This window comes from Pediculus humanus, genomic scaffold (genome assembly GCF_000006295.1).
Source record: "Pediculus humanus corporis 1103172107363 genomic scaffold, whole genome shotgun sequence".
Lineage (NCBI taxonomy): Eukaryota > Metazoa > Arthropoda > Insecta > Psocodea > Pediculidae > Pediculus > Pediculus humanus.
The window spans coordinates 277,272-301,906 of record NW_002986993.1 but is presented as its reverse complement, the minus strand read 5'-3'; the positions used below and the strand labels follow the sequence as shown (position 1 = coordinate 301,906).

General features: G+C 28.5%; 5 protein-coding genes across 5 annotated transcripts; 4 read left to right on the top strand and 1 right to left on the bottom strand.

Moving 5' to 3' along the window:
• Positions 1-3,651: 3,651 nt before the first annotated feature.
• Phum_PHUM004220 (sidestep protein, putative) lies at positions 3,652-9,388 on the top strand (the record flags this gene model as incomplete). The annotated part of the gene is made up of 4 exons (XM_002422612.1): positions 3,652-3,682; positions 7,809-8,762; positions 8,859-8,968; positions 9,062-9,388. 4 exons carry the CDS (start codon positions 3,652-3,654, stop codon positions 9,386-9,388), a joined length of 1,422 nt encoding a protein of 473 aa, XP_002422657.1.
• A 1,178-nt stretch (positions 9,389-10,566) lies between these two features.
• Positions 10,567-19,562, top strand: Phum_PHUM004210 (tuberin, putative; the record flags this gene model as incomplete). The annotated part of the gene is made up of 30 exons (XM_002422611.1): positions 10,567-10,672; positions 11,096-11,206; positions 12,119-12,290; positions 12,390-12,568; positions 12,643-12,752; positions 12,911-13,052; positions 13,154-13,304; positions 13,410-13,704; positions 13,791-13,931; positions 14,014-14,168; positions 14,246-14,357; positions 14,450-14,572; positions 14,658-14,877; positions 14,970-15,149; positions 15,249-15,488; positions 15,564-15,847; positions 15,926-16,210; positions 16,282-16,413; positions 16,483-16,644; positions 16,727-16,957; positions 17,076-17,248; positions 17,332-17,482; positions 17,558-17,783; positions 17,937-18,000; positions 18,076-18,234; positions 18,313-18,586; positions 18,672-18,857; positions 18,928-19,086; positions 19,164-19,291; positions 19,388-19,562. 30 exons carry the CDS (start codon positions 10,567-10,569, stop codon positions 19,560-19,562), a joined length of 5,226 nt encoding a protein of 1,741 aa, XP_002422656.1.
• A 1,145-nt stretch (positions 19,563-20,707) lies between these two features.
• Phum_PHUM004200 (diphthine synthase, putative) lies at positions 20,708-22,125 on the top strand (the record flags this gene model as incomplete). Its single annotated transcript, XM_002422610.1, has 5 exons — positions 20,708-20,842; positions 20,885-20,903; positions 21,210-21,437; positions 21,516-21,761; positions 21,932-22,125. 5 exons carry the CDS (start codon positions 20,708-20,710, stop codon positions 22,123-22,125), a joined length of 822 nt encoding a protein of 273 aa, XP_002422655.1.
• A 318-nt stretch (positions 22,126-22,443) lies between these two features.
• Phum_PHUM004190 (histone H3, putative) lies at positions 22,444-23,025 on the bottom strand (the record flags this gene model as incomplete). The annotated part of the gene is made up of 2 exons (XM_002422609.1): positions 22,444-22,854; positions 22,966-23,025. The coding sequence occupies 2 exons, from the start codon at positions 23,023-23,025 to the stop codon at positions 22,444-22,446; spliced, it is 471 nt and encodes a 156-aa protein (XP_002422654.1).
• Positions 23,026-23,149: 124 nt separating this feature from the next.
• Phum_PHUM004180 (histone H4) lies at positions 23,150-23,461 on the top strand (the record flags this gene model as incomplete). Its single annotated transcript, XM_002422608.1, has 1 exon — positions 23,150-23,461. The coding sequence occupies one exon, from the start codon at positions 23,150-23,152 to the stop codon at positions 23,459-23,461; it is 312 nt and encodes a 103-aa protein (XP_002422653.1).
• Positions 23,462-24,635: the final 1,174 nt, after the last annotated feature.

Here is a 24,635-nt window from a genome sequence, read left to right as displayed (position 1 = left end):
CCCCCCCCCTCAATTTTTACATAAGAATAATAATAATTTTACACGTTTTTACCGCAAGAGTCACACACGTGCATTTGTGCAAACGCGAATTGAAAATTTTAACGGAAAAAAAAAATTTAGACTTGAAATAATTAGCCGAGGCAAAAAAAAAAAAAAATAATAATAAATTAAACTCAGGTAAAAATTATTATTATTATTTTTTTTTTTTTTTACTTTAACTCAGGATTATGAGTTGGGAAAAAAAAAAAAAGAAAATTATTTGGGTCATTAAGTCCAAGAGGGAAAAACGGTATCCGTAACTCTGGTTACAACAATAATTATTGCAATAATAAATTTACGCGCGAGAAACAGAATTTTATGATTAATAATATTATTTTTATTATTATTATTATCATTATCATCATCATCGGTGCCATAATAGGTTTCGCAGTTGGCGCGACAAAAAAAAATTTTTTTTTTTTTATTTTATCGCCCGTTTAAATTTTTTTTTTTTTTTTTTTTATGTTTTTACTTTTTTTTTTTTATTTAGAGTTTTCTGCTATCGTTTATGATTTTTTTTTTTTTTTGTTTTCAGTTCCTTCTGGAAAATAAAAAGGGGGGGAAGGGAATTTTTAAAAAAATTTTCTTTTGTTTGTGACCTTAATTTTAAAAGAGAAAATTGAATTTTCTTTAGAAAATTTTGACTTACGACCAACAACAATTAAAAACTTGAGTTTTTCATTTTATGTGAAAAACTCAGACTTCCTATTTTCAAAACGTCATCTTTTCAATTTTTTTTTTTTTTTTTTTTTTTTTTTTACAAGAAAATGCTATTTTTTTTACCTCTTTAACATTCTACTCCCCTCCCCCTCTCCCCAAAAAAATAAAAAATAATAAAGAAAGAAACTTTGGCAAACCATAGATTGACATTTTTTCTTTTTTACTTACTCTATGGTTTATATTTAAAATTGGAGGTGACGCCATTTTGAAATAGCAAAGCAATTTTCTTTAAGAGTTTATTTTTTAATAAAAAATGATAATAATAATATTTAATAATAATTACAATTGTTAAATTAGAGTTAATAAATTCAACAATTGTTAAATAAAATAAAATTTATGAAGATGTAAAAGAAACCATATTAAAAATAATCGATTTGTAAAATGGCGGTAAATAAATAAATAATATTAAGAATGCATGAAAATAAAAGTGTAAAAAGAAAAAAGAAAAAAAGTCAGTTGGTGCCACGACGTAACAGGAGAAAAACTTAAAAAGAGTTTTTGAAAAAAAAAAAGAAAACACATTAAATTAGATGGTTGAACGTTGATGAAGAAAATCGGATGTAGAATCCGTGTGAAACAATTTAACCTTTTGAACTCTTTTTGTATAGGGTTTAAAGTAGAAAATTAAGAGGTCAAATGAGTCGGTCGTGTAAATTGTCGAATTAAACGTTTAAAAAATATTTTACCCGAAATGTATATAGCATTTACATGACATTTGACGTGACACAACAAATTGTTTATCATTATTATCATTATAAAATTTCAAAAATTTTGCTTTTTTATTTTTTAATTTGTTTTTCATTAAAAAATTATTATTATTATAGAAAAATAATTAAATAATAATAATGATTGAAAATTTAAAATACTTTTTTACACGTTTTCAATTTAAAATTATAAATTTTCCGTTCAACTTTTCTTTCTTTCTTTTGGTTGTTGTTTTTGTTGTTGTCGTTGTTGTTGTTAAAATATATATAATTTATACGTTAATAATTATTATTAACTTTTAATTTTACGATTTTGTTAAACCCGAAAAATTCATAACAATTTCATAAAAGTTTTCCGAAAAAAAAAAAAAAAAAAAAAATTTTTACACTTGGGTAACTGCACTCTCTACTAACTACTACTTCCGACTAAAAATTTTCACTTTTCTTTGTCAAATGTTTTTATTACGCATATTACACTTTATTATTATTATTATTGTTGTTGTTTGTTATTTGAAAAAAAAAAAAATTTTGTTTAATAATAATAATAATGAGAATCTCGTTATAAAATTTGGTTGGTGTCGTTCAAATAATTGACTAAATTTTTTTTTTTTTATTTGATTTATTATTGTTGTTGTTGTTTGTTGTTTGTTGTTGTTGTTATATTTTCGTTTTGATTAAAATTTTATTTTCTTTTATTTTATTGTAAGAAAAATAAAAATGACGTCAGAGCGAACGAGGGAAAAGAAAAAATTGTCAATTTATAAAATTCTTTAAATTTTTTTTTTTTTTTTTTTTAATTATTTTTCCACGTTTCAACTCATTCAACCCGAGAGAAAAAAAAAAGGGAACGAAAGTGTTGAAAAATTTTTTTTTATAATTAAATAATAATAATAATAATAATTTTGACGCTTTTGAAAAGGGAAAAAGAAAAAAGAAGAGGAGGAAAAAAGGGAAGGTGGGTTGTTTTTCGTCGTAAAAATGTCGAAAGAAAGACGTTCGTTGAAAAAAAATACATCGTCGTGCTTTGAAAAATTGAGTTACGTTTAAGAAAAATAATAATAATAATGATGATAATGATGATGATAATTAAAATTAGTTGACTTTTGTCGTAGTCGTCGTCGTCATCGTCGTCATCGTCGTATTTGTCTTGAAGTTTTTGACGCCAATTTGAACATCTTAAAGGATTTGACTAATTCAAATTAAAACTAATCTCGCCTCGTTACGCTGTAAACAAATTTTAACGAAATTTTGTGTATATAATTAAATTTTATCTTTCTTTATTCATTTTATTTAATATTAAAATAAAAGCATTAAAGGTGGTAGTACTGGGGGGCCAGGGAGCCAGGGGCGGCGGAACGATAGTAGTAGTACGGCAGTGAGCCATCGAATTTTATTTTCAATAAGGGAAGGAAAGGGAAACCCCTAAAAATCTTTTTAGAGCCGCCGTCAAAAAATTTATTTCATTATTATTATTATTATTATCATCATTATTTTTTCTTCTTCCACTTCTTATTTTTCTTCTCCGTAATATAATCGAATCGAAATTTAATTACAATTTAATTACGTTTTTATTTTTAAATGAACGTCGACGACGTTAAAGTTTTTCTTTTTTTTAACGGTATATAAACGGAGGGAAGGGGGGGAACGACGTATGATTTTATTTGTTTTTATTAATGTTGTTAATAATAATAATAATAAATTAGTTTAATTTAGTAAATTTAAAAGGTTTTATTATTATTATTATTACTATCAACGTAAATTAAATTTTGAAAAATAATAATAAAATCTTTTTAAAAAAAAAAGAAATTTTTTTTTTTTTTTGTTTTGTTTTGTTGGCAATTATAATTTAATTAATGGAGGGAATAATAATTTTTTTTTTTTTTAGTTACGTCCCAAAAATTAATTATTATTTTTCACGTTTAATTTATTGATTTATGTGAAATTATTATTATTACTATTTGAATTAAAATTTTGTTGGAAAATTTGGTCGTAGGGAATGGACGTATACGCGTGTACACCACCGTAATCCTTTCTTAAACACGTGTTTGATTGTTTTCAGGGTCAAATAGTGACGCATAACGTGTCGTCAGGTGTCATATTAAGCACTACTAGTTTGGTACTTCAGGGTGTTACCAGACACGATTCCGGAAGGTATTCATGTTTGGCGGCTAATGTCAGAGGTGAAACGATGAGCGATCCCGTATCGCTTAGGGTTCAATGTAAGTAATAATAATTTTTGTAAAAATAAATTCCATTATTATTATTATTATTATTATACGTTAAACCCAAGCAAAAAAAAAAAAAAAATTTTTTTTGTATTTATTTTTAATTTACGTTTTAAAAAAAATTTTTTTTAATTGTTTATTTTGTTAGAAAATTAAATTAAATGAAATCATGACGGAGAAGAAGACGGTTGAAGCGTTAAAAAAAGTCCTCCCCTCCCCCCCCGCGTTTCCCGGTCAGAAAAACATTTTTCATTTTTTTTTTCTCCCCTCCCCTTTTATTAACTTTATGTATAACCTCTTAGCGCGAAATGCTCGTTTTAGTCTTGAACGTAGTACGTAAACGTTGTCTTTTATAATTATTATTATTATTTCTTGAAAGAAATCCAAAAACCATGACGTCATTAAATATATTATTTTATATATAAGGTGAATTTTTTTTTTTTTTTATTATTAAATGGGGAGAAAGAGGGTCCAAATATTTTTTGAGAGTAGTTTTCGCTTAACGGAAATCGTTTGAAAAGATGATCGTTAGCGCATTTCCTTTATTACCCCCCCCCTTCCATAATAAATTAAAATTATTTGGTTTGTAAACAATGCTTTGGAAAAAGAGAGGAAAATTTTCCACGATGATGATGATGATGATGATGATGATGATGAGGAAGAAGAGAGATTGCGTAGTGGTGGCCAAACGTGGAAATTATTATTATTACTTTTAGAAAATGGGGTAAAAGAAAAGAAAAGGAGTGAAGGGACGAATACGTGGGAGGGGAGGGGAAAGGGAAAATATTCAAATGTTCCCTTAATGACTAAATACTATATATATATATATATTCTATTGTTTTTGGCGTACAATAATCTTTCTTCTTCCATTTTACTAAATTTTCAAATTATTGAATCAAAAAATTTTCAAATTGTTTTCATAACATTAGTTATTTTCCACGAAAGAGAGAAAGAGAGAGAAAGAGAAAACCATTTTCGATTAAAATATATAATTGGCGTTTTTGATTATGATAATAATAATAATAAAATCGAATTGTTATTAATAATAATATTTCTATTGAAATGGAGAGAAAAAAAAAAAAGAAGAAAAAAATTTCTCTCTCGTTTTTAACAATTGTAAATTTCTAATAAAATTATTTGTTCTATGATTCCTTTAAGTAATAATAATAATAGTAATAATAATAATAATTTTTTAAAAAGGGAGCCCTCCCTCCCCTCAATATTGATAACAAATCCTTGATTATTTCAATTGGAATTTTTATTATAGTAGTTTTAATATAATTAAATTTAAAAAAAATTTTTTTTTTTTGCACGGGGGTAGCGGGAGCGGGGGGGCGGGGGGAAATGACGTAACGCAAAAAAAAAGAAACGAGTCAATATTTATATATAAATATAAATATTTCAAAGCATTATTTATAAAATGTACGCAAATAAATTTTTATTGCTGTCAAAAAATGAAAGTAAAAAATTTTCCGGAAAAAATAAAAAAAATGTGTTTAATATATATAAAGTGTAGTAATTTTTTTTTCTTTTCTTTATTTTTTAAAAGAGAAAAAAAATATAAATAAATAAATAAATTTTTCCTAGTTTTTGATAATAATAATAATAATAAAAATAAAACAAGGCAGTTGGAAAAAGGTTTGTTTTTCCCAATAGGAAAATATTTAACAAAACATATTCCCGTAACGCTAATTTTTATAGGCTTTTATTTAATATAATAATAATAATTATTATTATTATTACAAAACATTTACATACAAACACCACTTCGTATTAAATACACTATAATTAATATTATTATTATTATTATTATTATTTAATTAAATTAAAAAATTAATTTAATATTTTCGAAGGAAAAAAAAGAAAAAAATATAAACGTAATAAAAATATTTTATTAAATTTTAAACGTTATTTCATAAATGTTTGTTTGTTTGTTTGTTTGTTTTGAAATATTTTGAGAAAAATGATTATTAGATTTTTAAGTTTTTTATTAAGGACGGTTTATCAAAAAAAAAAAGAAAATGAAAGGAAAAATTGTTTAATGGTGGATTGATTACATGAAAACTAACTGTCTGTCTGTCTTCTGTTGTGTTGCCTTTGGTCAAAAAGGAAAAGTTTACAAGAAACCCGACAAGAAGAATCTGTTGTCGGTTCCCACAGTTTCATTCATTGGATATTCAATTTTTGGATACAAAACTTATAAATTAGTCAAGTTTTAAAAAGAAAAAACTTTTTTTTTTTTTTTCTACTACAACAATCGCTTCTTAGGCTCTTAAAACAAAAAGAACCCAAAATATGTAGAAGAAGAAGAAGAAAATTTTTTTTTTCTTTTTGGCTGGTTTCCACGACTCTTTATCATTTCCTATACACCCCTCACTCCCCTTCAACCACCACCAACTCAATCCCTAATTTATTTTCTCTTTCTACAATCGAATTTTGAGGATCCTAATGAAAGATTCATAATGATGGATAGTTTATATTCTATTGTTCTTACTTCCTTATTGTTTCACCCTTAACGCTATTGTTTTAAGAACCCAAAATGTTTTAATGATTGCATTCTTTTCATTTATCTCCCTCTCTCTCTCTCTCATTTTCTCTCTCTCTCTCTCTCTCTCTCTACGTTATTTTTTTATATACCTGAACGCTTTCAATCTGGTCTTAATGTTTCAAATAATTACTTTAAAATAAGTTTTAATAATAAAATCCATAAGGTTTTGAAAAATATATATATATATATTATATATTTTTTTTTCTTAACTTTTTTTTTTAACTTTTTTCTTAACAATCTTTATATTTGTTTTGTTATATCGAATTTAATAAATAACATAATGTTTAATATCTGCGGTAAAAGTTAAGGGAAAATTGGTATATAGTAAACTATTTATTTATTTATTTATTGTGGATTGGGTGGGGGGAATAAGGAAGGATAAATTTCAACATTTCCCAACTGCTGTTTTTTTTTTTTTTTTTTTTTTTTGAAAGCTCCCGCTTTCGCCGCCTTTTTTCACTCTCTCTCTCTCTCTCTTTTGTCGAAATAGTTTCTTGTCATGCATCTTAGCGTGACTTTGATATACACGTCTGGCATTCATCTACACATAAATTTCACTTGGTTATGATGTGAAAAACATTTATTATTACTTTCATCGTTTTTTTTTTTTTTTTTATATAACGTACCTAGATTTTCCAATAAAAATTATTATTATTATTATTATTGTCTTTTAAATCAAATTTTTTATTTTCGAAAAGGGAAAAAAATAAATACACGGGGTATTTAATATAACGTTTTATATTTAACTGTGAAATCTTTTTGAAAAAGATTGGAAAATGTCATTTACCATCAGAGTTTCATATATATATATCACATTTAAAAACTTTAATAATTAAAGTTTGTTCGTAAAGTTAAAATCTGTTTTTAATCTGCTTAATAATAATAATAATACCTTATAAATGCAGGGCGGCCGGAAAATGCTAAAATTTTCATCATCAACTCAAGTACCCACGTGGTAAATTTATTAAACAATAAAAAAATTCGGTCATCGATTTAAAAAAAAAATCTTACGTGATCGTCTTTTTTAATCCCCTCCCCCTCCCCAAAAAAAAGGGTATTATTTATATTATTGAGATATATTATAATGTGAAACGATTAAAACGAATAAAAGTAATAAATATATATATGTACATAACTATGTAAACGAAATTCTTTTGTTTTGAGGGTTTCAAATGATTTTACCACCATGAGTTTTTAAAAGTTTTTAAAATCTTTAACTCTCCTTTCTCTCTCTCTCTTTCTATCGTTTCCTTTTCCATATTTCTTACTTACTCTCTCTCTCTCTTTCTCTTTCTTTTTTGTGTAATTTATTGAAGTCGTTTAGAAATCGTTTTAAAACTTGGATTTTGAGTTTAGGGGGACCAATTTAAGTAAACTTTTTGCATCGGTTGATTTAGTGTTCTTAGAAATTTACTACTACTACTACTACTACTACTATACCAATCTTTTCTGTCGCAGATCGTTAACCTAGTTTATATCTTTTTGTTTTTGTTGCACTTTTTTATTTATTTTTTTTTTTAATATTTATTACAATTTTCCGAATTGAATTTTAAATAAATTTTTTTTTTTTAGATGCGCCAGTTTGTGTAAGCGAAGATGTTGTCATTGTCGGAGCGTCCCTAGACGAAGCTGTTAAGGTTCGATGTCAAGTGAGTGCAGATCCAACCGATGTGAATTTCGTTTGGCAATTCAATAACAGCGGAGAAAATATTGAAGCAGCCCCTACGACTTTCGGTACGGCCAACGGAAGCACGAGTCAATTAATGTACACTCCCCTAATCGAAAGAGACTACGGAACATTGACTTGTTGGGGTAGAAATAATATTGGACGTCAATCCGAACCCTGCGTTTTTCAAGTTGTTCCAGCAGCATATCCCGGAGCGTTGAGAAATTGTTCTCTCAAAACGGCCTCGAATATCACACAGGACGTTCTCGAAGTCGAATGCATTCCTGGTTACGATGGAGGCATGACACAGCATTTCGTGTTGGAAGCCTACGAATCTCGAACGATGAGACTTCGATTGAATTTATCTTCAGACGTGCCAACGTTTCGGATAGATCTTTCTGATTTGTTACCCACATCGGCATACACGCCCATGCTTCACGTCGTCCTTTACGCCCAAAATCAAAAGGGTCGAAGCGAAGCATTCGTGCTTGAAGATATTGCGTTAAAAGATGCGGAAAAACGGACGGAATCCGTTTTGGGCTCTACATCGGGTCTCACCGCCGTACCCTTAACTGCGTTACTGTGCGGATTAGCAATAGTGATCAGCTTAGCTATTTTATTCATAATCGTGTTAACGGCTCGAAAAAGAAGACAATCGAACAGTGGCTATCCTCGGTCTACATCCGATGTTTCTAAACAAAAAAATTCTTTATTAGAAATTAATGACAGTGATAGGCGTTATGTTGTTTCTTATATGTTAAAAACGCCTGCGGACTGTAAACCTGATCATCAAGAAAGGCAACCTGATATTCTTAATGCCCCGAGAGGTAAAAAAAAAAAAAAAAAAGAAAAGTATACATGTCAAAAAGTTTCAGTTATTCGAAACTTATTCCTTTAGGAAAATTATGAAATTTGAATTTTTTTTAAATAAAATTTTTAATTTTAAGGTACGGCAGACGTGGTCTCGGTTGACTACTCACCTAAAAGGCCGGACGACAATTTTTTCAATAGAAATCAAACAGATATTGAAGACTGCAATAGAAATCCATCGATTTCTTCTAGTCACGTGAGTATTCACCCCCAACGTTTTTTTTTTTTTAATTTCGAAAACCTTTTTTTTTTTTAATTCCGTGTGTAATTTATTTATTTTCTTTTATAGGTGAGTTCATTTTCATCAGAATTGAATTCAAATTTATCTGTTAAATCCGACGGTACTCTAAGACAAAATAAAAAAAATGTCGTGTCGAGAAATTCTCCATTAGCCGCCTATCAAAACGTTGACGGAATCATGTTTCCAGGAGGTTCAAGACAAAATCCTCCTCCTCCTCCTCCTCCTACTTCTGCTTCTCCTTCAGAAGCGACAACTTTAACACGTTCTAATCGTAATCAAAGCAAAACTCCCACAACAAAAACTTCCGTTAATGGCGAATTGGAGCAAAGGGATAATTCATTAGGTTCAATACCTGGACCCGAAAGTTGCGTATGAAAAATAATATAAAACGAAATAGGAAATTATTTTATTTTTTAAAAACAAAAAAAAATGATACAATGTTTTTCTTTCACCTTCGACATAAAAAAATTTTAAACGATTTTCTTTTTTTAAAGCACGAAACAAAAAAAAAAAAAAAATTTAGCTAGCCACAGACAGATGATATAATATAATAATAATTTTATTTTGTGTATCCATCAGATCAAAATATTAAAATTAAATAATTTTTAAATGTACTTTTATAACTATATCAAAAGGTGAAAGGTGAAAAGAAATTCTTTGTAAAAATAAAAAAAATAAATAAAGTTTTATTCATAATTAAAAAAAAAAAAAAAAAAAAAAAGTAAAATCTTGTTAGCTGTGAAATGTGATGACTGTATTTTTATGAAATAAACCATTAAGAAAATAATAATAATAATAATAATAACATCATTTTGTTACCTGTAATTTTGCTTTTTTTTTATTAAAATTTTACCATTATAAAAAAATGTAAATGTTATTAAATTGAGGGGAAATGATTTAATAAAATCAACTCAACAATACAACTCAAATAAAAAACGACTAAAACAAATTTTATTTTAGGTTAAAATCAATAAAATTTTATTTATTTTCCTTACGTATTTTAACGTAACAATTAATTATTGATAAATTTTGTCCGTTATAAAAATTTTTTCAATGCGCGTTTGAGCCTATCGCGAATAATAACGGTAATTTTTTTTTTATTTTTATTGAATAATACATAAATTTAACAAAAGGATTTAATTTCCCCGCTAATGGAAAAGTCAATTTAATCAAACATAAGTGGTTTTTTAAGTGGACATTTTAAGTAAACTATTATCCGATCAATTATATTTAAAAGAAAATTCTTTATATTTGGAAAATAACGGTAGAAAGAAAATAAATTTGTTTTTAAAAAAAAAAAAACCCGCCATTTTTCTTCTTACTCTATGATATTTCGTTTTACGAATTTTAAGTTGGTAGCGTTAAAATGTGGGTGGAATCAGTTAAAGTATTGAGCAAGTGTCAACACAAAATGTCTGTCGTACAGTGTTTTAAATTATTCAATTATTAATTTTTTTTTTTTTTTTTTTTTAGTTTTTAGTTTTTATTTTTAATTAAATAATAGATATGTAGATCGTTAAAAAAAAAAAAAAACCGTAATAAAAAGAAAAAAAATGTTCAGTAAAAAATCACATGCAGATGTTAAAAAATCAACACAAAAATTTTTAGATTCTAAAAAAGATACAGCAACTCGTTTGAAACACCTAAGGATCGTCATAGGTGAGCTGGCTTATTTATTACATTCGATACCAGATTATTTTTATTTATTTTATTTATTTTTAACAAAATTTAATTTTTTTTTGTTACGAATTTTTATTTATTTTTTTTTTTTAAATATAATTTTATATTAATTAGTCATAATCCTTTAAAAATAAAAAAATACTTTCAGATTTTCTTTATCAGTTTTTTTTTTTTTTTACCACCAAGGTTTTTGTGCAATTTTTTTTTTTTTTTGTAATTTACATAACATGCTTATAATTTTTTTTGTTTGATCAAAATATCAAATTTACATTTTACATTAATTAATAAAATAAATATTGATTTACCTAAATATTTTAATAATGATTAAGAAAATTTAAAAAAAAAAAAAAAAAAAAAAGTTGAATCGAAATTTAATTGCTGCCTTCGTTTTTTATTATTTAGATCATGTCGAGGGAGAAGAAGCTTCAACATTTTTCGAAACACATTCCACATTTATTTATTACTTACTCTGTGATGTTATTACAGCTGCAGAAGCCAGCAGCAAGCAAAGAGGTAAGAAAAATATTTAAAATATTTTTTTAAATTATTTACAATTGATATTTTAGATATAAGTAACTCTATTTCAATATTATTATTATTATTATTATTATTGATTATGGTATCAATAATAATCATTATTCTCTTACTATTGTATTACTTTAAATCCTTCTTTTAAACTTCAAGCTTGAGTAATTATTCAATTGTTGAATTTTAAAACTTCCTGTCTAAAGTTTATTTAAGTTTTCCAACTTGGATTAATATCTAATATTTAATCAATTTATTTGTACTTTACAAAAAAAAGGTTGATTTTATAATTGATTATTATAAAATTTTTTTACAAATGTGTTTGATATTTATTTAAATTTCTATAATATTTTTTTTTTTAAAACTCAAAAACTCTACTGAAACAATTATCGAATTGATACCTTTTTCCAATTTTACTCCAGTCTTACTTTTAATTACTTACTTATTTTTTTTCTACTATATTTTCCAGATCTTACTTTTCACTTGGGTAAGTTTATTTCATTATTATTAAAACTAATTTTTAAATTTACCAAAATAACATCGAAATTTATATCTTTTGCTTTTCTTTTCGAAAAAATATTTTACAAATTCGTCTGCAATGAAATCGTGTATCAAAAAAAACAAAAGAAAAACAAGTTAAATTATCTTCAAAAGCTTTTTTGTTTCTTCTTATTTAATTTAATAAAAAAATATTAAACTGATTTGTTTTTATTATACGAATAGTTTTATTAATATTATTACAAAACATCGAATGACATTTTTTTTTTCTGTAACGCTTGCAATTTTATTTAAATCATTTTAAAATTATTAGATTTGCTTATCATGTACTTATTAATTTACATCATCTGTAATTATCATTATTATTGTAATTATTTAATTTTTGTATAATTAAAATTTCAGTTCACAAAGCACATAGAGAAGAACTTGATTCAGCTTTAATTATATTAGAAAAATTATTGTTGAACTTACCGGATTTATTAGGTCGAGGATGGCAACAGCATGCTTTATTAAGAACTCTATGCAAATTACTTTATCCCGGAAATTCTTTGAAACTCAGGAAGGACGCAGTAAGGTATGAATAAAAAAAAAAAAAAAATTTTTTTTTGTTTTTTTTTCTTATTGTGCCTTTTTTTATATTGAGAAAATTTTTTTTTTTTAATTAAAATTACAGGTATTTTATAATTTGGTATCAAGCACTGGGTGAAAATGCTCCAAAGGAAGTTGATGCTGTGTTTGCAACCCTTGTACCTGGTTTTCCATCTCCCAAACCGGGATTTGGAATTCCTTCTTCACCATTACCATCGACTAAAGTTTCACCAACTGCTTCAGTTTTTCATGATTCTGCACCTGGTAACTACTCTACTATTTTTGAGTTTTCGAGTAATTTAAAAAAAAAACTGTTTGATTGAAAATACTTTATGTAGGTCCACTTGGAGATTTTCAACCTGTTTTACCCCCTCAAAGCGGTGAAAAGCCATTAGATGAACCGATGAGGTATTTTCTTGATGTTTTACTTGACGCCATGGTATCTCAAGTAAGTTATTATTCGCTTATTAGAACAATTTAAAAAAAAAAAAATTTCTGAAAAAAAAAAAAATTAATACAATAAATTTAACTGTAATTTTTTTTTGCTTTAAAGGCATATTAAATTAACTTCACGCTTTTAATGCAAGCTTATTTTTAATTGTTAAGGTTAATCGAATTGAATGGAAGGAAAAACTATGCAAATCCCATAAAAGTTTTTCGTTTTTATTGGAGAGATTTAAGAAATATTATTTACCTCACATTTTTCCATATTGGAATTCTCATACTAATTTGTATCCTCCATCATTAGGTATTATATATTTACACCTTTAATTTAATTTAATAAATTTTTTTTATTCTTCTTCTTATTCTTTCATAATCGCTTTTAAAAAAAATTTTTTATTTTTTTAGATTTGCCGCATTTGAGACGATCAACGGATTCTGTTGTGGATGTGGATTCAAAAGATCCCATTTTATCTTGCAGAGTAGCAGTTATTAAATGGGTTGCCAGTTTTACTCATATAACGAAAAAAGATCAAAACAATTTACCTCACTCGAACAGGTAATGTTCAATATTTTTTTTTTTTTTTTTTTTTTAATTGTGAATTTAAAAATAAAAAAAAAAAAAAACTTAATTTTTTATAAAAAAAAAAAAAAAATTCGACAGTATAACTCCGGACACGGAACATTCGTCGGGAATTGGAGATTTTCGACGAGTGAGTATTAATCAAGGGCCTTTAGTACCTAGTCCGAATGCAGATCAACTGACTCCATTTCATTCGCTAACGGATTCGGGAACCGAAATCGAAACGGGAACAATCGTCCAAGAAGTTTTTTTCAGTACAAGAGAAAATGTTTGCTTCGTATTGGAAGTTTATCATCAGGCTTTCCTTTTACCATTTACTCATGCTCATGCTATACGTAGAGCCATATCCGTTTACAAAGATTGGATACAAATGAATGTAGGATTTGTTTTTTATTTTTAAATTTGTTTTTTTTATCCGTAAAGGGATTTTGTTGATACCCCCCCCTCCTTTTTTTGTTTCAGGTGCCTGAACTACCTCCTTTTATTTTAGAACCCATAGAAAGTTTAGATGGCAATGAAACGGAATTACGCGTTAGACTACGAAACGATTCTTATTTAAGTGCAGTTCATAAAGATTACTTATTGACGCGAGCTGGATTGCAGGTACTTTAATACGATTCGAATTCAGGTCCAAATGGCTTCTCCATTTTTCATAAAGATTTTATAATCTTTAAATTATTTTCAGAGTACTTTACAACTATTCGTAACCCACGCGGCGAGTGTCTTTTTACTCCAAGTGAAAAATCCTAGTTTATTGGAAGAACAAGTGGATACTTGTAAAAGAGTACTTAATATATATAGATATATGGTTATGCAAAGTAGAATGGAATTAAAAACCTGGTACTTTATTTATTTATTTATTTTTTAAACAAAAAATATAATTTTTATTTTTCTATTTAAATTAATATTGTTTACAGGGAGCAACTTCTTACAGTTTTACTCCATATAACGAGATCGGTATTGACTAGAACGGTTCCTAAACGAAAAGAGGAAACATTAGGTGGTAAATTAGCTCAGGCAATATTTCAAGTAAATTGAAAACATTTTTTTTATTTATATATAATAATTGTTTAAATTAATATATAAATTGTTAAAAGAGAATATATCCTTTTAAATTTTAGACTCTGATTGTTACTTGGATCAAGGCAAATTTAAACGTGATAATTTCCACTGCTCTCTGGGATGAATTTTTGTCTCTTTTAACTTCTTTGACGCAATGGGAAGAACTCATTAAAGAATGGGCTGTAAGTAGTATATTTGGTTTAAAAAAAAAAAAAAAAGAATAAATGTTTTACGTAATGTTAACAATATTAATTTTTTTTTTATTAGAAAACATTAGAAACTCTTACGAGGGTTTTGGCGAGACACGTATACGGTTTGGATTTAACAGATCTTCCTTTGGATAGATTATCCGAACAGCAAGCTAAAAAACGACGAGGAATAAAGAGCACTCAGCCGGATGGACCTAAACCTTTTCCCGGAAGAAAAGGAAGTACGAAGTTATTGAAAAATCAACAAAGTTCTTTACCTGAAACTTCGACCACTCCAGGTAATTATCACGTTTGAAAATTCTTTTTTTTTAATTACGCCGATAACCAAGCAAAAAAAAAAAAATCAAATGAATTTATATTATATTTCAAGATACGAGCGGATCATTTCAATTTTGTTCGGTTCGAAAGAGAGTAGACAGTCTTAGCGATTATCAATCTCAGGTGACAACCGTTGTGAGGAGTTCGAGTGAAGGAAATCTGACAAATGTCGGACGCAAGCAACTAAAGCGGCAAAGTCAAAGTACAAATAAAAGTAATATAATCATTCCAAGTAAGTTTATTAAAAAAAAAAAAAAAAAAAAAGGAAAATGGTAGTTTCTTTCCATGTTTCATCTATTTATTTATTTTTATTTTTTATTTTTAAATAAAGTTTTACCGGTGTCGGTCGAATCTGAGGTTAATAAATTATTAAGGGGAGCTAGTTTTCCTTCTACGACCATAAAACAACCGTGGTTAAGAAAATGGCGAAGTGCCGATTCTTTAAGGCACGAAGACAGTCCCATTGTTACTCGTTCTCCTTCTCCAGCACCTTCATCTGGAGTTGAAACGAGTTCGATCAAAGATTCTCCAATGCCTTTAGATTTTGTTACAACGGATTCTTCGAGTCCAGGTTATTTACTTATTAATTTTTTTTTCAACGCTTAAAAATTTTTACGCATATTTTTCACGGTGAATAAATTTACAGAATGTAATGGCAACGAAGGGCGGAGCGTCATGGCGGGGGGAACCATTACAGGTTGGCTACCTGATGTGGCTGTCGTACTCTGGAAAAGAATGTTAGGGGCTTTAGGAAATATTAATAAAATACAGGATCCTTCTCTCCATGCCCAAGTTTTTGATCATTTGATCGATCTATGGGATACTTTAGCTAAAATACGTGCGAATCAAGGTGTGCCGGAAGAAGGAACAACGCCTCCTCCTCCCGTTTTGACTCCTCCATTAACTTTATTTGCTCCTTGGTGTTTCGAGGTCGGTCATGAATATACAAATAAGTTATTGAAAACTTAAAAAAATTTTTTTCAAAAGTTTTTTTTTATATTATTATAGGCTTTACAATTGCCAGAGAATTATCAACGAGGAAAGCTCAGTGCTTACCGCCTGTTATGTCGAATGACTTTAGGTGCAGAATTATGGACTCTTTCTCAATCATTTTTAGCACATCTTTATCGGTCTTTGCATTCAGGATTGTCCGGACCTCATCCTTTGATTGTGTGGACGGTTTTAAAATGTTTGGGTCCTAGATTTTTGTCTCGTCAGTTACCGGGTTACTCTTTACTTTTACTGGATCTTATTTCGGCATCCAATGCAGTCTTGGAATCATCCGACTTGCAGGTAAACATTTTAAAAGGTTCTTGTTTTTTTTTTTTCATATTCAATAATTACTTTTGATTTATTTTAATTAGGCTCCGAGAATTGAAGCTGCTGGCCTTTTAGGCTCAGTAATTAACTTACCGTATATGGTTTCCCAAGCACCTTCTCTCGATCCCAGGAATTCATCTTTAAGCATTTTAAAATTTGCCGGAGCAAAAGATCACGTACGTAGTTTACATTACATATATTTTTTTCAACGTCAATTTGTAAATTTTACAAAATGTTTCTCTTAGGTTTTAGCATCGTTATTAAGGTGTGCTAAAAGAGAACCTACGGGTGTGGCCAGATGCACTGCCTTGTCCGCGTTATCCGTATTTGCCTATACGGAGTTGTTGGGACCGTCTCCTCACTCATCAGTAGAACAAGCTTTTGATCTAATTCTTTTGGCGTTGCAGGTTGTTTAAATACTTTTTAAAAATATTCGTTTTTAAATATTAATTTAATTGAATTAATTAATCAATCAATCTCATTTTTTAGTTTAAGCAAAAGCCCGTGAGTTTTGTGGCCTGTGATTTATTATTCGCATTATCTGATCATATGGAAGCTTTAATTAAAAAATTTCCACGAATACCGGCAAAAGTTGTAAGATTCCTCGCTCACGTACTTGGAGGTTTAGGTTCGAATGCTGGATCATTGGGTCCTGTTTTAGCCCTAACTTTGGGCGAATGGACCATGAGATATCCCATTCCACTTTTATTATCCGAAAACGTTCCTCAACCTCTTCTGTTAACAATTTTTACGGTTCGTTTTATTATTTAATGTTTTTTATAATGTTTAATTTTTTTTTTTGTAAAAATTATTTTTTTTTTTTTTTATGTAAAATCAGGTTTTAAATGAATTATCTCAAGGTGCGAATTCCGTGAATACTATTCCACCAGATTTTTCAAAAGAAATATTGTCAGAATGGGAAAATAGTATAAAAATAGATGATATGAAAGCATTTCGAAAGCCGAATCATTTAAGTCTTGATAAAAATACATCGTCTTCTCTTGCCTGCAGGTAATAAAATTTATACCAATTAATAAGTATTGCTTTTTAGCTTTTTGCCAATAAAAATTGTTTTTTTTTTTTTTTTTTTTTAGAGCAATATTAATGCATTTAGTGAGTCATTTAGGGCATTTTCCCATGGGATTAGGTGCTGCTCGATTAAGTTCTCTCGTGCAAGAGCATGACGATGTTCCTTCGTTAGGTTCCGAGTTGTCAACAAAACTTTTCTACGCTCCCAACATTCAAGTGAGTAGTTTAATTTTTTTTTATTAATAATTAGAGTCGGAGTACATGTTGAGTATTTTTTTTTTTTTTATTTAGTTTATGATGGTACGAAATTCTTTGATGTCAATGATTGAAGTTGAGCATCTTCCTGCTCCCGGCGGTGGGTTTACAGCTGGATTAGTCACCGCACCTTTCCAGGCCAGAGTACTTCTCAGAGACTTGGCAAATAAAGCTTCTTGGGATGCCAGTGCTCTTTATTGCAGTCCACAAGATCTTCCAAACTTACGGAAAACTCCAAAGAATGCTATTAGACCTTTAAGATGTAATTAATTTTGTAAATTTGATGTAAATATGATTTTTTATAAATAATTTTTTAAAATAATTAAAAAAATTTTTAAAGCAAAAAATGACGAACCGCCCATGTCAATGTTGATGGCATCCATACCACCTCGTGGAACTCTAAGACACAGGCCAGCTCATGTTTTACCAACGTTTCAAAACGCAGCACCAGACATGGATAATCTACACGATTTATTAAGGTATGTTTTCCATTCAAAATAGTTATACCTTTTTTTTTTCAAATGTATATTTATTTACTCTTTTTTTATTGGTAGATACATTGGACACACGAGTCCTGAATGTTTGGAAATTCCCGATCAAGATTTGAGCGAACCGGGTCCTACTCCGTTTCCATTTAGCAAACAAACGGAAGCGGAAGTCATTTCGGCAATTCTGGCTCAAAAAAATTTAGAAATTGATTACAAACAATACTCGTGAGTATTTAAAATTTATTTAAAAATAATTTATATAAAAAAAAAAAAAAATTATATTATTTTTTCTTTTCCATTAAGGGAGCCCATGAAACCTTGCGTGCCTCCAGTACAACCCCCCGAAAGTTGTAATGCTCCTTTTCAACATTGCAGACAGCTTTTTTCTCAGCTTGGTCTTGCAGGTTGGGAAAGGAGGTCACAAATACAATTATTAGCTCGTTCGGAAAGGTTGCTTCGGGAATTAAGAAATTTGGACACTCAGAGGGGTAGGGAAACGCATAAAGTTGCCGTTATATACGTTGCTTCCGGTCAAGAAGACAAAGTGTCCATTCTTTCAAACAAGGGTGGTTCGCAAGTGAGTATTCATTTTTACAAAAAAAAAAAAAAAAAATATTTACATTTTACATTGATTTTTTTTTTTTTTTTTTTTCGGGTGCCAGGCATACGAACAATTTGTGGCTGGTTTAGCTTGGGAAGTTGAATTAGCTTCACACACGGGATTTAACGGAGGTTTAGGAAGTGGTTGCGGTGATACCGCTCCTTATTACGCCTCTGCTTTTGTCGAAGCTCTTTTTCACGTTGCCACGAGAATGCCTTCCGACTCCGAAGAAGCTTTACTTCAAAAGGTAGTATTAGTAGTACATATTCATTGTCAAAAAGACAAATAATAATAATAATAATAATGTATTGGAATAGATGAGACATTTGGGTAACGACGAAGTACACATAGTGTGGAGTGAACATACGAGAGATTACAGGAGGTCTTCACTCCCTACGGAATTTTGTGACGTATTAATCGTTGTATATCCGCTTCCCGATAGTTTGTATCGCGTCACGATCGATACTAAAGCTGAAGTAAGTCAAATTCATTTTTTTTTTTTTTTGTCTTTGAGTCATATCTCAATATGATTGATTGATTGATTGATTGATAGATGCCTTTTTTTGGACCATTATGGAACGAAGCCATTGTCGAAGGGCAAGCAGTCGCGGGTTTAGTGAGAGCTGCTGCTTTATCAGCATCCAGAGCCAAAAGAAGGATTTTACCACATTATCAATCGTTGTAAGTGTCGGTCATCAATTGAAAATTGAATTTTACGATGAGAGAGAACGATCAATGATGTAAAAAAAATTTTTTTTTTTTTTTTTTTTTGTAAAGTTACGAAGAGCGTTTTAGATCTTTATCCGGAGTTATTTCCAATCATAAAGATCCACAAAGTTTTGAAGAATTTATTGGTGCAATTTATTCTCCCGGATTACCTCCGCCACCTCCACGATCAAATCAACCCCTTTCATCGCGATCCATCGATAGTAGCAAAAGTAAGGAGATTTAAAAACGCATTTAATTTTTAATAACGCAAAATTTAATAACGAAAATAATAATAATAATAATTTTTTTTTTGTTTTTGTTTTGCAAAGGTTCCGACACGCGTTCATCCGACAAACAATCGCCGCAAGCATCAAAAAAATTCAGTTTTCGATCACCAGAACCCGAGAGTCCAGTTTTTTCTAAAATAAAATAAAAAAATAGGGACTCGGATTAATAGGTTCGGTAGGTTTTGAAAAGTTTTAAAACGAAATCGCAAAAAAAAAAAAAAAAAAAAAAAAGGTTTATAATAGATTCATCGACATCGATAAATGAACAAAAACGAATTTATTTATTCTAAAAAAAAAAAAAAAATGAAAACGGCCTAAATATTTAATGGTGTTTGTTTGTTTGTTCGTTTGTTTGTTTGTTTATTTAAATTATCACGATCTATATAAAGTTTCTATTATTTTACCAATAATTATCCATTTTTTTTCAAAAAAAAATGTGATTTTAATGTTGAAAACTCTAATTTAAAATTGTACAGGAAATTTAAAAAAAATAATAATAATAATAATAATAATACATTACTAATATTTATTACTTATTTATTTTGTAATTTTTCAAAATGATTTATTAATCACATTTTAAATGTATTTTAATAGATAATTTATTAAAAAAAAAAAAAAAAACAATGAATAAGGTACGAATGAGTTTTTGCTCAATTTTTCCATATAAAATAAAGAAAAGGATGGATGAATAATTTTTTTTTATCGAGATGAAATATTATTATTATTATTATTATTAATTTATATTATTACTACATCTAATGTATAAAATCAACGAAATAAATTTATTTATTATCATCATTATCATTATTACATTGCTTAAAATCGGTTATATATATATATATTTATTGTAACTTTTTCTTTTTACACATTATTGTAAATAATAATAATAATTTAATTAATCGTTAATTAATCATTATTAATAAATTTATACAATTTAAATTAATTTCTATTATAAAATTTAAAAAAAAAATTGAAAAAAAATTTTTTTTTTTTTTTTTTCATATTGTTTTGTTTGTTTACTATTCCGATTGTTTACATCCGGGTTTAAAAAAAACGTTTCGTTGCTGCCACGACAGTTATGTTTACATTTTCAACTCGAAACATGTTTTACATCATTGGATTAGGATTAAGTGATGTTAAAGATATAACCGTTAAAGGATTAGAAATAGTTAAAAAATGCGATCAAATTTTTTTAGAAAATTACACGTCTATATTACATGTTAATAAGGAAGAATTGGTAAATTAATAATAATAATAATAATAATTTATATTCGAAAAGAAAATGATGTTTAATAAAAGTTTGGAGCACTCATAAAAAGTATATATAATAGGTTACTGTATTGTAATGCCTTAAAATAAATTTTTTTTTTTTTTTTTAATATTTAATATTTTTAATAAATTTTTATATTTCTTATCATAAATTTGTATTTTGTGTTATTAATGTTAAATTATTTATTTATAAGAAAATATTACATAAAATTTTGAAATGTTAAATTTTTTAACCGAATCATATATATAAGTAATAATAATAATTAAAAAAAGTAAAATAAATATGCATTAAAATTATTATTATTATTATTTATAGGAAAATTTTTATGAAAAAGAAATAACATTGGCTGATAGAGATTTAGTCGAACAAAATGCTGATGAAATTTTATGCAATGCAAAAGAAAAAGAAATAGCACTTCTAGTGATAGGAGATCCATTCGGAGCTACAACTCATACAGATATCATTTTAAGAGCCAAAGAGAAAAATATTCCCTATCAAATAATTCACAATGCATCCATTATTAATGCTGTCGGATGTTGTGGACTGCAGCTGTATTCTTTTGGTATGAAATTTATTCATAATTGACTCATTGAAAATTTGGTCGTTTTTCGGGTGATTGAAAAAATTTTTTTTCTTTTAGGCGAAATAATATCCATACCTTTTTGGACTTCCACGTGGAAACCTGATAGTTTTTTTGAAAAAATATTATCCAACAGATTGAGAGGACTTCATACATTGTGCCTATTAGATATTAAAGTAAAAGAACCTACTTTGGAAAGTATAATGAAAAAAAAAAAAGAATACATGCCTCCAATGTTTATGACGGTCAATACTGCAGCAACACAATTATTACAAATTTTAAATAATTTTTCAAATGGCGAACAAGGTAAGAAAAATTTTTTAAATATTTATCCTTTCCAAGAGTAGTAAATTAATATTTTTAATTTATTATTCTTATTGTTTTATTTTGGTTATATAATTGTTTAAAATTAAAATATCAATTTATATATATATATAATGTATTATTATTATACTTAAATTTCAAAAAATTTCCAGGTCATTGCTTGGATGAAGAAACAAAATGTGTAGGCTTGGCTAGAATAGGTTCATCTGATCAAAAAATAATTTTTTGTTCATTAAAAGAAATGGAAAAAGTTGATTTAGGAAAACCTTTACATTCATTAATTATACCTGGAAAATTGCAAATTTTAGAAGAACAATATTTACATCAGTTTGCAAATTCTAATTAATAATAATTATAATTATTTTTTTATTATTTCAAGATAATTAAAGTAATTGTGGGGGGAAAAAAAATTTTGTAAATTTTTTATTTGTAAGAAAAAAATACCTTTTTTTATCGTCCTTATTATTATTATTATTTTTTTTTGTGTCTTTTCTTGTGGGTGCTGTACTTACACAGCACAACAAAAAAAAGAGTGGAGAACCAAAAGTTGATAATAGGGAAAATTAAAAAACATGATCGAGCATTTAGCCACACGTTAAACGCGTAAAATATTTTGGCCCTGAAAAGGGCCGTTTTTCGTAACGAATAAAAAACCAAAAACTCTTCAAGCTCTCTCTCCTCTGATTCTCCGAGCGAGTTGAATGTCTTTGGGCATTATGGTGACACGCTTGGCGTGAATGGCGCACAAGTTTGTGTCTTCGAATAATCCGACCAGATAAGCCTCGCTCGCCTCCTGCAAAGCCATCACGGCCGAACTCTGAAATCTAAGATCGGTCTTGAAATCCTGAGCGATTTCTCTCACGAGACGTTGAAACGGTAATTTTCTTATGAGCAATTCCGTGCTCTTCTGGTAACGTCTGATCTCACGAAGAGCTACGGTTCCCGGACGGTAACGGTGAGGCTTTTTGACTCCTCCCGTGGCCGGAGCACTTTTCCTGGCGGCTTTGGTCGCCAGTTGCTTACGGGGAGCCTTACCTCCCGTCGACTTACGCGCCGTTTGCTTGGTACGAGCCATCTTGTAACGAGAATAAAAAACGAGAAAACAAAAGAACACAAGAATCAGCCAAGTCCAAAGTTAATATGAATGCTCGATTCGACGAGTCTGTTATTTTATAGTCCGGCGAACGCGAGCTCCTCGCTTCTCATTGGCCACATCGTTCCCCGTTAAGCTTTTCATTGGACGCATGATTTTTTCGTGAACGCGATTGTATTTAAATAGTGGGGTGATTCTCGTGTCGTCATCAATTGCTTTTGATTTCAGTTGCTGTTCGTGCGTTAGTTTTACATATCCATTTGATAGCTTTGCAAACATGACTGGCAGAGGTAAAGGAGGCAAGGGTTTGGGAAAAGGTGGCGCTAAACGTCATCGTAAAGTTTTGAGAGACAACATTCAGGGTATCACTAAACCCGCCATTCGTCGGTTGGCTCGTCGTGGGGGAGTGAAACGTATATCGGGTTTGATATACGAGGAAACTCGAGGAGTGCTCAAAGTATTTTTGGAAAACGTGATTCGTGACGCTGTCACTTACACCGAGCACGCCAAGAGAAAAACCGTAACCGCCATGGATGTCGTGTACGCATTAAAACGACAGGGCAGAACCCTCTACGGTTTCGGAGGTTAATTTGCTTTTTTATTCTCTCGCAAGTCAATTTAATCAAAACGGCCCTTTTCAGGGCCAAAAAAACACGACACGTACGATACTGAAGTTGCTCACAATCCTTTAATTGAATAAATTTCGTAAATCGAAATGCGTATAACAATGTATTGAATGTCCGTCTCTGCATGCTTTTCCCGCAAAACTGCAACGACACAATCCGATAGATATTTCTCATTAACTGATTACAATTTATTTCGGGGATGAATTCGAATAAATCAATTTCCGTTAAGGGTGACGGGTTTTTTTAATAACTACCACAATAATTTTTTACCGGTTATCCAAATTTAAAATAAATTTCATCAAAAGTTTTACACTAATGTATTAAGTTCATTAAAGAAAAAAAGAAAGTAACGAGTTTAAAAATTTAAATTGTACACAATTTTAAATATTACTACTTTTATATAGTGTGCAAAAATCATTGATTTTCCTTTACGTGTAATATATGATACGTAATTAAGATTACTAATATTCGATATATCTAATATTTCGTATAAATACACAGGAGTGCAACTTTTTCCGCAAGTTCCTTTTTAAATGCCTATGATTTTTATTTTATCCCATGTATATATTTTTTTTCTCTTATTCCGTTTTAAATGATTTTTTTAAAATGCAGTCGTTTCAAACATTTTTTGGCGTTTAATATTGACCTACGGAAAAAAAAAAAAAAAAACAGATTTTGGAAGAAAAAAAAATTATTATCAACTGCCTTTTAAAAAAGGTTACGTAAAACGCGAATGATAAGTTTTTAACGAAATTCAAGGAAACGGTTACCGTACTACATATATAAAAGACACGAAAAAAGTGAAAATTTTTTTTTTTTTGAATTCGTTAAACGAACGCGTTTTTTCTCAATGGAAAAATGTTTACATAAAGTTTGGCAATTTTTTGTACCTATGATAAAAATTAAAAACTCAATAATTTAAAGAGACGATAACTCAGAATAAACCTTAAGCAAAATTCACTAATTTTTAATGTATTTTTTTTCAAGTCAATTATCGCTTATTAAAACCCGAAATATGAAACAAAAAAAACGTCATTAAGAATTAGAATATAATTTAAACGAAAAAACGATGAAAAGTGAGAATAAGAAAGCTCGAATCTTAGCCCGAAGAGAAATTTTTTAAAAACTATTTTACTT